Below are 15946 nucleotides of genomic sequence, written 5' to 3'. Positions count from 1 at the left end.
GTATTGAAGCAGCTGACATCTACTACAAAATTGTACAAGTGTATAATGCCCAACATTTTTTATTTGTATAGGGTGAATTTTGCATAAAAATAAAGAGTTACTACACAAGAACACCTACATTCTAAAAGTAGTTATGATCTTTACAGACCACTGCACAAACTAAATCAACAAAATATTCAAGAGTATACAACGAAAGGGTAGCGTGCTCCTCTCATTTTGTTCCGTAATTGTTAGGAATGCATTGTGTACACCGCCTCAATTTTTATAACTGAAATTTAACACATGAGAACAACTTTCGAGTTTGGTTTATGACAAAAATCTTTTTTAGATAGGCAAATACTTAACTGGTGAATAAGTTGACAAATACTTTATAAACATTGTACATTTGAGCACAAATGTTGTACAATTTTTTTAATCAAAACTTTTCAATTATTTACAAGTTTGCCATTGACATATATAACTTCCTGGAAATAAATTTTGCATGTCAATTGGTTGATATTGACATACCTCACGTGAGTATCAATTGAGGTTGGAATGAGTGGTTAAGGGCCTCTTGCTCCTTAACCAAGGTCTCGGGTTCGAGCCTTGGCAATGGGAAAAAAATCTCAACTGGGAGGGATGCTGCCCACCGAGGTACTCATACAAACTCCCACTGGAGATTAGTCTACTTGCCGAAGGCGGTGGGAACTTCTCGTAACAGAACCAAAAAAAATAAAAAAATTAACATACCTCACGTGAGTAGAACATAATTTGGTATGCTCTATGAGGAATGTATCAAAATCAACTAAATGGTGTGCCAAAATCAATTTTCAACTTTATATGTGTCCGATGTTAAATTTCTCAATATTTCATTACACTCTAAGTCTCATTTTACAATTTTTTAGGTCGCAAGTAAAATAAGACGGATTATTTAATCATTTATCAAAATACTTTTGCCGGGGAAGCTATTACGCCAAGCCTGGTGTCTTTGATATTGGTGGGAAAGAAAACAGGTGAGCGGGAGAAAATGCCGGTGGCGAAGCCTGCGTCGTCAGAGTCAAGAGTCATCGCTCACCTCGACATGGACTGCTTCTATGTGCAAGGTCTCTACTTTTCTCTTCTCCCCTTGCTTCACAATTTTGTTGCCCTTTTTATATATCTCGAGTACTAATTCTGAAACTGTTTAATTTTTCAAAGCATTCTTTAATTCATACACTTATTCTTCGAATTTTACTTACGAATTCACTCTTTTTCCGTTCTAATTTTGTTTATATGCTTTGTATGATGCGCCGAAAACGGAATCAATCGGGGAGTTAGTTTAAGAATTATGGGTAATTTTTTATACGAAGTAATTTGTATTGTGGGGGCTGGGGTTAAATTGGAGATGCTTGTGTTTGAGTATTTGATTATGAGAATTTTTTTTATGCATTTTTTGTAAGGAGAATGGCATCTCAAGACCTTGTTTTTTCATGACGATGGTAAATGAATGGATTAAGTGGGACATATGTTCTTCAAAATTTACTTCTAATGAACTCTTTTCTCCTTATACATTTGTTCATTTTCTTTACAAATGTGTGTAATTAGAAGATACCGCGTATCTTACTCTTCCCAATGCACAATTTTAACCATTAGTATGTGCAACAATCTACAAGTAAAATTTGTAAGAAGTTGATATTATTGAAGTACATAATGAGAGGAATCTAACAAGATCTCACAGTAGTACGTTACTATTTTTCCTTACATATAAAATCAGAATAGATGGTCAATAAGGAGTGTGTTAATAGCGTAAAAGTACAAAGGTTGGAATATTTTGGTGCGGTTGAAGTATCAACTTTCACTTATGGTAGTGAGTAGTCTCAACTCCAAGATGATTGCTTGTTTCCTTCTACGGTGGTTACTTATTTGCATTCCCGTACACCATATTTTCTAAGCCTATAAATTTACTTCCACAGTGGAGCAGAGGAAACAACCACAACTGAGGGGTCTTCCAACTGCCGTTGTTCAGTACAATGAATGGAAAGGTGGAGGTTTAATCGCTGTTAGCTATGAGGCCAGGAAGTACGGTGTGAAACGGTATAAAAATTACTGATGGTGCAGGGTACAGTAATGTATGAAGTATCTGTTATTTTCTGTGCCCTGAATGTAATTCTTGTATTTTAGTTCCATGCGTGGTGATGAAGCTAAGAGTGTATGTCCAGAAATTCAGTTGGTTCAAGTGCCAGTTGCACGTGGAAAAGCTGACCTTAGTATATACCGTGATGCAGGTTCAGAGGTGTATGCAAATTTTTGAGATGTTCTTTGTATATATTATACATATTGTTACAATCAGGAAAATAAAGGGGGTCTTACAAGTGATTATGATTTATAGGTGATTTCAATTCTTGCTAAGAAGGGTCGGTGTGAACGAGCATCAATTGACGAAGTTTATCTGGATCTTACTGATGCAGCAGAGACCATGTTAGCAGAGAATCCTCCAGAGAGCTTGGACGAGATGGATGAGGAGGCTCTTAAGTCACATGTTCTTGGTCTTGATGAGGTAAGGCTAAATTTATTCTGATGCTTAATATACACAACCTCTGTTCTTTTTTAGTTGACACATTTCTTTCATCACGGTTGCCAATGCACAATTTCAACTATTAATACTTACTCTGTTCGTTTTTATTCGCAACTTTGATTACTTTCACACATGTCAGTTGCACAATTTTGATCATTAATATTTTTAATTCTCTAGCAAAAATTATAGAAAGTTGATATTTTGAAAATACACATTGAGACGAATCTAACAAGATCTCACATGACTATTTTATCATACACATAAATCACCAACAATAGTTAAAGTAGAATATGTGCATAGTGTAAAAACTCCAAACGGTGCGAGTAAAAACGAACAGAGGAAGTATCTTTTAGGAATTTGTTAGAAACCACCTTTGAAAAGTGTGTTTTTGTGAGAAACCACCTTATAAAAAAAGTGAGCAAGAAGAAACCTACTTCTAAAAAAAATTGTACTTCTCATGACAGGTGGGTTTCATCCATCGTCATAAACCAAGGATAGCTAATGGAAAGTATTGTTTAGACGGACTCAACAGATTTCTTGGGTCCACCATTTTTAAGTGGGGAACTATGAGAATGGATTAGAAACATGTTGTCTAGGGTCTGATAAATGAACATGGGAAGATTATATATAGAAGATTCCTAGCCAATTCCCAAATTGGTGGTTCAATGAACTTTATTTGACTGCACATAAGAGTTGTAACAATTTTTCATCCGTTGTGTGAAAGTCGTGTAAAATAGTTTAAATGTTATGGACTTATGAATAGTATTTTTGTCAGGATTTTACAAGTGTAGATAGGATTACGTTCACCATAACCAAATATAAACCCCACTAAATGTTTAAAGTTGAATGATAATTACAATTTCAATCTTTAGGTTACTAGAATTTTTTTTTTCCTTTTTTTTGAAAGAAGAGAATATTAAAACTAAAATATTAGAAGTTGAAATATATAGTCTGGAATACTCCTAACAAGCTAACACACACCAATTTTGCAAAAAACTGACACAAACTACCCAGTACCCACTACTTATTATCTAGGAAGTAGTCAACCACTCTATGGAGTAGTGAGTTTTGACACTCCAACTTTTTTTGGGAACTGCGAGTAACATGGTGTACTGAAAGAGTGAAAGGTAACATTTCTACCTACATATAGGTGATTAACGCCACAACATTGAATAGTGGATTCTTATACTCCTAATTGCATGAATGTTGTGTAGCCAGAGGTCAAACTTCTTACTATAAATCGTAATGATGATTTCCATAACATGGTGTAGTGGGAATTTTTTCCCTAAAACTACCACAATACAGATTAGTGGGAGGCTGCACTGTTGCCGACACGAATAATTTCCATTTTTTTCAACATGTATTAGTAATTATGTTTCGGTTGTTACCACCAGTGCACCACTACCATTACCGGATTCTACTATGAGAATGTGAGTGAGTACTTTCCTTGATTTCAGGGTTCTGCACGAGTTTTGTTTATCCTTCTCGACAAAGGAGGAACTATGAGTATCCCATTCCCATCAAACAGTTAAGTTTCGGGCTAGCACACTTAAGGTGGACTGTATCCAATATTTTTTTGTGGATTTCTCAATTATGGATGTCCAAGAAATCACCCCAATATGGGAAGTGCCCTAGTATTTCCATTTCAAGTGCATATGACTGTCCATTGGAGGTGCAGTAAGTAAAAAAAATCCGAATAAAGGAGTCACAGACTCACAGTTAAATATATTTGAAATCAGTAGCATACATAGAGTCGGTGAGGATTTATTTTCAATAACAACAAGTGAGTTGGTATTTTGTGTTGTTTTGGGGTTAGTAATATTACTGTGGTTAGTTCTTGTATAGTAAGTATTAGTTAATTTGGTATTCATTCAGGATGACACCGAGGTTAAAGAACGTGTGAAAATTTGGCTTCAACGAAGTGATGCTGACCATAATGATAAGTTGCTGTCGTGTGGGGCCCTTATTGTTGCAGAACTCAGAAAGCATGTCTTGAAAGAAACTGAATTTACCTGCTCAGCAGGAATTGCACATAATAAGGTGGGGCCATCTGTTTCTTGTCAAATTGAAATTGTTGTCTTTGGTCATGGGCTTTGTCCTACGGTTTCATTGTCTCTCATGGGGTCTCATTAGCGATTTTTTACCTTTTACAAGATGCTGGCAAAATTAGCTAGTGGCTTGAACAAACCTGCTCAGCAGACTATAGTGCCATCTGCTTCTGTAAAAGGGTTTCTTGGGCCCTGGCCTATAAAGAAAATGTAAGTTGCCTTTCCTTTACTATATGCTTCCAGATTTGTGCTAATTACTAGTTATTGCCTAATTATTTTCTATTATGTAACATATTGTACTTGTCATGTCATATGACTCATATGTATGCAGTATGCGTGCCTCTTCTGTCCATACGTATATTGGTCATTCTCTTGTGCTTGCTACAACTTTTTGTTCCACAATTAATTTCAGGAAACAGCTCGGGGGAAAGCTTGGAGATTCCTTGCAAATTGACTTAGGTATCAACACAGTTGGAGACCTGTTGCAGTTTTCAGAGCAGAAGCTCCAAGAACGTTATGGCTTCAATACTGGGTTAGTAGGCAGAACTTGAAATATCAACCTGGGTTCCCTAATTTCAGATTATTAAGTGGCAAGAGTTATCAATGATTCATAGTCTTTGACGTTTATTTAAAGTATCTGATCAGTATAGGTAAGACCGTAAGAGTCACAGGCGAGTTTAGAGAACTGGACATTGGGCGGGGCATATATTCATTTGAGTTGAAGATCAATTATGTTCTGGCATGTAATACTTGTTATGGTGTTAGATGTGAGGATGAACAACTTATGTATTAAAGAATTAGCTAATGATGACTAATTGGTTCATATAATTGTAAAAACTCAGTTTGGTAATGTATTAAAGATTTATGTGTTAGTTACATTATTTCTTGTTTGTTACTCCTATATAGAAGACGACATGCTAATGCTTTTAGGTGTTAGAATACACCTTGAATCAGTTAAGTCCCCTATGAACAATCTGGGCTAAGGTTTTCTGTTTGGGCCTATTTTCTTCGCCTTTTCCGCATCTGTTTAGGCTAAAAATTTAGGTCATAACCTAGCCTTATTCTGTAATCTGTAATTCCTTTAGATCAACAAAACTTTCTTCTCCTCTGCTTGTGGATGTAGCTATCGTATCATTATTGAACCATATTAGATCTATGTGTTCTTTATATGTGTTCCTTCATTAGTCTTCTTACATCAGTTACAAAAAAAAATTCAATTAAAATTTCATGTCCTCTTCTGGTGGATGTCGCTAACGCATTGTTAGTGAAACACATCAAATATGTGTTCTTTATAGCGTTATTCGTTAGTCTTCTTACATCAGTTATAACATTGGGTTTTCTTAAACTAGGATTTTACTACATCAAATCATAATTATGCTTGTTTAGTGAAACCTGGTTGTACAAGGGTATCTTCCATTTGCATGGTCACCCCTTCTAAATGTTTCTACATCACCTGAGGTCAGGTTGGTTTAGTACCAGGGTGATAATGAAACTTAACTTCAGTGTCCAATTGTAATACATTGTATTGTTGTCAGATTAATAATATAGTTATGACTTGGAGTCTTAGAAAAATTTATGATTGTGCTAAAGAATGTGATGCCGGTCGTGGTGTTGTGGAAGCTGCATCTTGTAGGTGTTATGTTGTGCTTTGCGGCCGTCATAGCATGGATTGATTGATTGGAAATTTTTTCCATCTCCATTGTGATTAAGAGTTTTGGATCATATCTTGTCATTTTATTGTTTGTGGTATATTACTTTTCAGTAGCTGAAGGCTTGAGTTTTTTAGTCCTTAACCGGTTAGCCTCTCCTGTAGTATATGGTTGACACCCCCTTGTTGTGTTCCTGTTGTAAATGTTTCTTTATTATTTACCAAGTAATAAAAATATTTTTTTGCCGAGTAAAAATGTTATTTTGCTAAGAGCATCTCTAATGGTAAGCTAATTTCTAAATTAGCTTATCATGCCACATAATATTTCAAGCTATTTTCCTTTCTAGCTAGTTAGTACCCTAGTGGTTAGCTACTAGCTTGATATTTAATGTAGTCATATTTGTCAATCAATATTTAAATTTAATTCAATTTAAAATTATTTCATTGGACAAGTTTTTTCAAGCAAATTAGCTTAAATAAGCTAATTTGCTTGGCCAAGCTAATTTATTATTCCAACTCCAATGGTCAAGCTAGTAGCTTGGAATTTCTCAAAATTGCAAGCAAGTCCCTAGCTACAACCATTGGAGATGCTCTAAGAGTGTTGGAATAATTTTTAGGTATTCTTCCTACTTTCGACTAACTTTGTTAGGGTTAACAATCTCACATTGTTTCTCTTGACTTGTGCAAAACAGAACGTGGTTGTGGAATATTGCGAGGGGGGTCAATGGGGAAGAGGTTAAGGGTCGAATATTACCCAAGAGTCATGGTTCCGGGAAGACATTTCCAGGTCCTCGTGCCTTGAGGTCGATTGATACAGTATGATCCTCACTATATAAGGTTTTGCAATTGCTTTTTTATGAATTAAAGAAAAATTTGTTGTTTCTTCCCCTTTTTACAATTTCTTTTGGTAATTATACAAGTATAGCAATATGATCTGTGATGCTCAAAGTATGCAGAGATTAGTACGGAGTATTTGAGTTTTGAACTGCTGTGAAGTACCCGTATTAGCTTTATCATGTAACTTTTTGACTGCAGTGTGGTTGAGTGATGATGTAGAAGTGAATCTCCAGGATCTCTATATTTGGTCACGTTACTGAAATTAACCAGCAATACCTCTTTTCTGATACATCAGCAAGCATGGGTCTGTTATTGACAAAATCCATTTTCAAACCCAAGAAATCTTAACTGACTTTGGATAGAGTCCTTAGGGCTGGTACCGATTTCATGATATGCTCATGAATGGTTCGTAGTGGTGGCCAATTGCATAATGACATCCACACTTCTCGTCATATTTGTTTTTTCTTCTTTTGCAGTCATGTTCACGCAAACAAATTGTCTAAAAAAGAGTTTATGTGCCTAAGCATGATCACAAATTGGGGAAGTCTCCTTGAATATTTAATACGAAGTATATCTTTTAAATCGGTTGGGAAATGTAATTGGTTCCATTAAGGATTGACATGCATTACGTTTGAGTGCTAGGTGTGACATTTTGATTTTATATCCAGGTTTCACACTGGCTCAAGCAACTGTGTGAGGAACTCAGTGAGCGTCTTCTTGCAGATTTGGACCAAAATAAGAGAATAGCTCACACTCTAACTCTGCATGTGAGCGCATATAAGGTTCATTTTTTACTGCTGCTCACTCCTTGATATACAGATGCATGGTGCTGTAATAATTTATCCCTTTTGCCTGCTTTTTCTTTGTGCTGTTTTACTTGCTATGAATCATTCCACAGTCAAGTGACACAGATTCCCAGAAGAGTTTCCCCTCAAAGTCATGTCCATTGCGATATGGGACTACCAAGATTCAGGAGGATGTTCTGAGTATATTTCATGCTGGTTTACGGGAATTTATGGGAACATTTGGAGCCAAGAGCGACAAAAATCAAAACCCTGGATGGGGAGTAACTGGTCTCTCTGTCTCAGCTAGCAAAATAATTTCAGTGCCACAAGTATGTACAAAAATTTATCACTAAGGGTCTTGTCTGTTTATCTTCTCATTTGTACAGTGTTGAAATTGCACTCATTTATTATCTTGAAAATTTAGCCTCACTTGGGGATACTTTCTTGAGTGGCTTTTCTCCCTTTTTTGTGCCAATGTTATTCCACTTTCGTTTTCATGGTTCCATCCGTCCATCTGTTCTTTTTCATATAGTACTATTGCTTATATTCTCCAAATATAATCTAACTTTGTCTCTTTTGCTTGGATAGGGAACTTGTTCAATAAAAAAATTCTTTCCCAGTCAATGTGCTGTTTCTTGCACTTCATCAGAAGACACAAATAATGAATTGCTGCATGAACGGATGCAATTTCCAGGTAGTGTGAACTTCCCATGTATTGTTTCCTGTATTATCACCGACTTTTATAAAGGAAGCACATGCACAAACATAAGACTAGCTGGAGCAACAAAACTTGACTAGCTTTTCAACTCCAATGGCCTTGATCAATACTGTAAACTTACGCTTTAGTCTGTTTGACATGAAAAACTTGCTAGGGCTCAGCCTAACGGTGATGGTTTACATGGTCGGTTCTGACTTCTGTTGATACTTGATAGAGATAGGGGAAATCCATAATTTCCAAATACATGGAATAAGAATGTTTGGAAACTAAATAACTAGTGAAATGTCAATGCCTACCTTTTGTCTATTATAGTATTATCCCTAATACTGGAACAATGAGAAGAACAAATATATCTTCAGCCCTAATACAGTACCAAAAGACTTTGGACTTGGACTTCTATGGTAGGGGTGGGATGTAAACTCTATCACAATCATTTTTGATACTGTATACAATTTATGTAGAAGTCTAGCTGGCTCATGTCTATACATATCTGTTTTCCATATGGAAGATGAGGGGCATAATAGGCTAAGAAGATTTGTAATGACTAGAAAAGGTCCTTCTGTAAGTAGAATTACACAACATTTTGCGCTGCCTTTAGTACCTAAGGAAGTTTTATTCCAAATGCAATATTAACAGTACACATTTAAATAAATGGCGATCAGTTCATATGAGAAGCCTCCTCGCGATGAGATAGTTGATACGGAGTACATCACATTGTAACATCTTTTACAGTTGCACTAGGTTCCCTTCAAATTTATGCACACTGTTCTCTTATTGTTGTTGCTTCTCGTGGTGTGGTTTTTTCTGCTGTAATTATGTTGTTTTCTTTACTGCCTCTGCTCAATCTTTGATAAAAGGGATTGTGTTGGCTTCAGTGAGAGACTGGAACTTAGACTCTGTTGCATCCATTGGAAGGGAAGATAACGCAGTTATGCATGACATATCTGGTTTGCATCAAAATGAGGACAAGAGAAAATCTCAGGAAGATCAGGTTATAATCTGTTTCTTCGTTGTTCTTGTTTAACTTGTCCCTCTCTGCAATATGCTAAACTTTGATCACTTCTGGAGTGTGTGCATGCATGTTGATTCCTATGCTAGTTTGTAATAGCTATATTATCTTGTCTTAGTGTTGGTTACGACTACAGATCCATTTTCTAAAACGTTAGGCCACGAAAATACCCGAATAAACTTGAAACAGGGATGTGAACACAACTTTTGTAATGTAATTTAATAATTCTCATTTTTTTTCCATACACGATTACACGCACATAGACTCAAAAAGATATATCTTATTAGCATGCAAATCCCTAAAAAGAAAAGAAAAAACAATAGTACTTTACCTTTAATAATAGCAGCATAGCAGGAAACTCAAATGGAAAAGAAGAAAAAATTAATTGAACTAATCAGCCCCTATTTTGGGAGAAAGGAGTTAGAGAAGCATTTATTACTCCCTAACCCACAAAATTCTTCCATTTCTTTGGAGCACATAGTTTTAGGAGACCTCTTAAAGTACAACATGGTTATGTAAAGAATCTATAAATAACTCCCTGTTAGGTGTTATTATCACGTTTCAGTTTTATGATTTTCAAAGTTATATGAATTAGGTTGAATTATGAACTGAAAAGTTGCCATTCCATTAATAATCATATTAATTAATGATTATGAAACCTGACAACAAAAAGGTAGAAATACTTTTTGTGGTTTCATATTTTTGTTAGCTAAGAAAGGATAACATAAGCTGGTCTGGTTACAAAAAAATTATTTCCGTGTTCGGGTTAATTCGGGTCGGTCACTTTCGAGTTCGGGTCTACAAATGCTTGTTCAACACCCAGAACTGTCGCGTTCGGGTCGACCCAATCGGTTGAGAGATTTTAGAATGCATATTATTATTTTTTTTAATTTGGGTGATAAGAATAAAAAATATGCGCAAAAATTAACAAATTTTCATATACAAGTTTATATTTAGTCAAATTCAACCATAAAATGACGTATAAATCAAATAAAAATCATATTACACTCAAGTCCCAACAATAAAAATCACATGCGCTCAGATCATTATTATGCTTAAAGTTCCTCATAGTCTCATTTATTACTATAAATACAACAATTTTCAATCAGTCGGGTCACAAATGGGCTCGGTCGGGTTTTGGTCCATTACTTTTCGGGTTCGGTTAAAGTCGGGTTACGGGTCACAAAATCTTGTTCAAGACCCTTATTTTCGAGTCGGGTTTTGAGTCGGATTGGTTTTTAACAAGTCTAGGGGGATGAGTTATTGTTCTTTATTTGTTATTCACTTATTCGTGTACCAAATAAGAAAATGGGAAGACTATTTGGGAAAACGGAAAATTAAGACTTGTTGTGAGATGGAGTATGACAACAGTATTACAATCACTAGAGTGGAACATATGCAAAACTTACTTTGCCGGCGGGAGCAAAATGTTGTTGCCTTTTGATATCGAGGATTTCAATTTCCATTTGTGGAGCTTGGGATTTTCCTTTCAAACCCCAAGTTTCAAAAGTCCCTTAACTGTGGTGTTTTTTGTGGCTATCAATTTGTGGAACATTGATAGATTTGGTGAGCGAGTGAGGTGCAGACCTTGATGCCTTCCCCTTTCTTTCTCCCCTTGTCCCTCTCTCTAGAGCACCTCTGCTTGTAAAGTGAGGGATCTGACATGTACTTTTACTTGTAAATCATACACATGCCATCTCGTGGTGACGCGGGTATATGAACCCTTTGCCTACTTGCAGGTCATGGAAGTATACCCTATAATAGTATATCTAAGTGAATTAAGAAGTAAGTTGCATTTAATAAACAAGTACTAAAAGTTAGACTGTAAACTAGACTCAACAAAGTGACATCTTAGTCTTTGTGTTCTTGCCTTCATAATATATGTTAAATTGTTTACTTTGAGTTTATAGTCTTTTAGACGTAAGGATGCGCCCCCCACTTATGGATTTTCCATAAAATGAACACCAAAAATGTAGAAGGAAAAAAGCTATTTGCATTGTGATGGTGAATGTATCTCATTATTTGGTCCATAACTCCATATGCATGTGAAATTGATTTGTACATGTAACCAACACTGAGGAAATCATCACTGCCAAATTGATACTCTGTAAATAAAAGCCTAAACTGTCAATGCTAAAATGAAACTCTAAATAAAAGATAATAGCAGCTTCTCCTTCGTGTGGCGTGCTTCATATCTTCGCGGGCGTGGCCTTTTATTTAATCAGATTAATGCTCCCTTGATCTAGTCAAAGACTCAAAACTAAGAACAACTTTTTAATGACCCGAAATTCCAGCTCAATGTCAAAATTCCACCAAATGTAACCGGCAAGATCCTCAAGAGCACCCGCCCACTCCAGGGAAACGCTGACTGTCTTACCCAAAATAACCCTGAGTGTCCGTACCAGTAATTCCATTCGGGAGTGGTCGCTCTGAAGCTGCTTATGCTCATTTGTTGAACCATGCTGAATTAAGCTGCTTTCATGCTCGTCAATCAGGTGTTAACCATTAGAGTACAAAATTGGGCACTTTTCCTCCTTTTCTCCGATCAGTGTTTTAACCTTTTAAAGACAAAATAAATCCTTTTTTGTTCTTGCCGACATCAGCTACTGACTACAGACAAATGCTGCTTGCTATACTAGCTTTTTATGGGCTAAAATCTGTTATTTCCATCTGTGGGTTGCTTTGTGACAAGTAGGGAGTGGTGCAATGTTGGGGCTGGCATTCTTATGATGCAAGGGTTTCCAATTGGAAGGCTTGACTCAAGATTAAATTATTGGTTCACCAATATATGGTGCAATACAATTACATTTCGCCTCCACTTAGTTTGGACTCGGGACACCTGGCTGGTTCTTGTTTCTTTTGAGTTTCCCCCCTTGGAATATCAGAGCAGGCATTTCTAAAAGCGCACACTTTCCTGTAAAAACAAAACCAAAGGAAGCCAAAATCTACTAACCTTAAGCTTTAAAATCTAAAAAAGAGGAAATTAAGAAAATATAGGTTATTACCAAAAACAAAGGCAACCTACGTGAATACTATCTTAGGTTATCTGCTTGATTTGTATATTCATCTACCTTATTTATGTTCTAATGTTCATGATTTATGAAGGAAGCTAACAGTCGCAGGAATCTTTCAGGGGGAAGCTACATCCTTTTCATTGTTAGACAAAGCCACAACATCCTGCTCATTGTTGGACCAGACGACTCAGACTTGCTCTTTGTTAGGCCAAATAACAGATGGCAGAACTTTGCAGTTGGGCAGGGAAGGTGGGGCGTCCTCTAGAATTGTGTTACTGTTTACTTTATTGATAACATATACTTCTCATCCTTCTAATCTAGGTTCCTATACAGGGAGCCAAAGTTGCGGGAACATTGACCAAGATGAGCCACAAAAGTTTCTTGATAAAGAGCCTGCGTGCTTGGCAGTAAGTCCTGCTCCTAAAATATGGGATCGAGAAGTGAAAAAGTCAAAACCAAAGGTATAACCAACTTGTTTCAATTATTTTTTATGTTGTATGTTCTGATAGTTTGATTGTGTTTTCATAGTGGATAATTGTATCATCTGGATTTCTAATGCAGATGCCATGGTTGATGAAATGACATTTTTCCTCTGTTTTTTTTAATTGCACCATTTCACTTTAACACTATTCATTTACTTTCTTTTAACAATTGTTTGTGCTTATTACATTCGAAATTATATAGTCATGTATAGGGGTTGATACTTGATACGGACCTTAACCCGAGCATCAACAAAGCTCGGCTCGTTTAACAACTATAGAGTTTGAGGGCTGAGGCTTCAAGCTCGACTCGTTTATAAATGAACCGAACTCTAACCGGACTTTTACCGAGTCGATTCTGAACTGTCCACGAACAGTTCACTTTGTGTCCACCCCTATGGGGATTTTGTTAGATTCATGTCAATATATTCTATAATATAATTTTTATTAATGTGTAATTAGATATTAATGACTAAAGTTTTGCATTGGCAAGCTGAAGCATCAAATGGTGCAATTAAAAAAGAACGGAGGAAGTATAATTATGATATCTCTGCAGGAGTACCTACCTCTATATCATGTGAAGTAAAATACAACTTCAGTTATGATTTTAGATTACCGTGGTTGGGGGGGAGTTATGTATATTTGTGAATCGTGATTTTAGATTACCATGATTTTAGTATATTCGTGAATCGTGATTCAGTGAATGTTATAGACTCGTTCACTGATTGTCCTGGAGCATTTGCTGATCTGATATTCCACTTTTGAACAAGGGTAGGAAATCATCTTGGTAAGCAGACTGATCGTTCCCTGGGTGCTCGAAATGGAAAGAGTTACCCTAGCTGAGTCCTTGTGGGATAGAGTTGTATTTCTTCTATGTTTTAGGTGTTTTTCTATTGGTGTGTTCTTCGGCTCAAGTTTGACCGAATTTTAGTGTGATTATGTTGCGTTTTTCTTTCATTGATTTTTAAAAAGGACTCCTGGTTCTATTTTGATGTGCTTGTACCCTGTTACTCATTTATGAAACTTTCTTTGTTGATTGTTTACCTCTCCAATCCTGGCTTATATATCAAGGCACTCAACCAGGGGACAGCTTCAATCTTGAGATTTCTGAAGAGACCTGAGCAATCTTGCTCCCCGTTGAAGCCTGAACCGAACGGGACACTCAAGGATACCAGTGTACCAACGTGTTCTGGTACTGTACTACTCTTTACATTTGTCACATATAAACTGTTGCTTTATTCATTTCACCTGCATTGTTATTGTATACATCTCTACGAGATCTATCAGAGTAAGACCAGAATACCTGTTATCTGAGTATTGCACTCTTTCTGAATATTGCAACAACTCAAGTTGCCTGGTTTAAAAGCTAAAAGGCTGTAGTTTCCTCTGAGAGTTACCTACTCATTCAGATTCTGTCCTTCATTAATGAAAACAAAAATATACATGGCCAGTATGTTTGACACCTACACCTATCAAATAGACATAAAATTTTCCTTAAATCATGTTTTGTGTAGGTTAAAGTGGATCTATAGGAGAGAAACATTGAATTTTTTAATATTCTTTCAAGTTCTACATGGGTTACAATTAGCCATTTAGCCTTAGGCTTTGTTCTGTTCAGGAAAATAAGTTCAGGAAAGGAAAAATAAGTGAAAATCAGGTGAATAGAACGCACCCTTACTCTTCAGTCTTCACTTAGTGTAAACTTTCAGATGAATTTCCTGGGGACATGATGCCACAGGTAAGTAAAAGAAATGCTACTGCTGGAAATTTGACCTCTTCCTTTGGATCTTCTTAAGTAAACAGAGTGACAGTATCTGTTTTAGAATGGATGGCGTAGATGCAATTGAAATACTAACCTTCTTTTTACTGGGCTGCAGAACACGTAAAAATGTCTTGCTATCTTAATTTTTGTGTCACCCTATTCTTGGGTACCTTATTTGACAATAGGGGAGTTGGGTTAACAGTTTGGTTTCTTCTTTTTTTGTTATGCTCTGAAAGTGGGAGTGAAAATCTGTTTCTCTATAGTGTGAACTTTGTTTAAGCTGGTTTAGTATTGACTGAAACTGATTGTATATTATTTTGTAGGTGGCAGTTCGCTTCAAAGTGGTGAGAATCAAGGAAAAAGAGAAAGATGGAGCTACGATGTACATGAAATTGATCCAACTATAATGGAGGAGTTACCAGCAGATATCCAGGAAGAACTCCGGAGCTGGATGCGACCTCTGAAGCAGCACCAATCAGCCAAGCGTAGTAGTATTACTTCCTACTTTTTACCATCCAAAGACTCAAGCTAGAAATATGCATCTTTGATTGACTCGTCTTATGTACATGTGTAATATTTAGTTTCAGGGGGAAAAACGGATTGTAATTTATTTATTTTTAGTAATTTTGATGCAGGAATCCTAGCCCTAGTCATACTTAGCTGATCTGAGATTGTTACTGCTTAAAATAAATCAAGATGAACAGGTGAGATGTAAAACAGTCTAGGAAAATTCTTTTCACTTGATCTTCCAGTCATTGAAGTGGAGCAGATAAGCATGATAAAGAAAGCTCATAAGGCTGAAGAGTTTTGATCAATGATTAAAACAATTTTAGTTTAAATAGAATTAGGCATAGTTACATGATAAAAGCTATCCGGAGCACCTTTTGTTTGTAGCCATTGTCAGGCCCGGCCATTAGGCATATTATTAAGAACATGGCTTCTGGGTCAAAAAAGAAAAGGAATAGGGCCTTTAAATTCATGAAGATGACCTTGACCTATAATTGATTGTTACTTAAACACTTACATGTTAATTATCCAATTTGACATATTAGGGTTCTTACGATTTTTACCAAAATTATCCCCAATTATCAATTAAATTGCATAATTCACAAC

General features: G+C 36.1%; 1 protein-coding gene across 5 annotated transcripts; it reads left to right on the top strand.

The window, feature by feature from the left end:
* Positions 1-921: 921 nt before the first annotated feature.
* LOC110796288 (DNA polymerase eta) lies at positions 922-15471 on the top strand. Of its 5 annotated transcripts, none has more exons than XM_056837962.1 (16): positions 922-1082; positions 1932-2052; positions 2140-2251; positions 2348-2515; positions 4409-4573; positions 4688-4791; positions 4994-5113; positions 6922-7045; positions 7735-7848; positions 7965-8180; positions 8440-8545; positions 9427-9560; positions 12712-12841; positions 12914-13053; positions 14143-14263; positions 15157-15471. In XM_056837962.1, exons 1-16 carry the CDS (start codon positions 1007-1009, stop codon positions 15363-15365), a joined length of 2160 nt encoding a protein of 719 aa, XP_056693940.1. In that variant the 5' UTR covers positions 922-1006; the 3' UTR covers positions 15366-15471. The 5 variants fall into 5 exon arrangements, with proteins under 5 accessions (XP_056693940.1, XP_056693941.1, XP_021857030.1 ...); XM_056837963.1 differs by having other exon boundaries at positions 923-1082; positions 9445-9560; positions 12926-13053; XM_022001338.2 differs by having other exon boundaries at positions 923-1082; positions 12926-13053.
* Positions 15472-15946: the final 475 nt, after the last annotated feature.

This window comes from Spinacia oleracea, chromosome 1 (assembly GCF_020520425.1).
Source record: "Spinacia oleracea cultivar Varoflay chromosome 1, BTI_SOV_V1, whole genome shotgun sequence".
Classification (NCBI taxonomy): Eukaryota; Viridiplantae; Streptophyta; class Magnoliopsida; order Caryophyllales; family Amaranthaceae; genus Spinacia; species Spinacia oleracea.
Note: the sequence above shows the minus strand (reverse complement) of the source record. Positions and strands in the feature narration are given on the sequence as shown.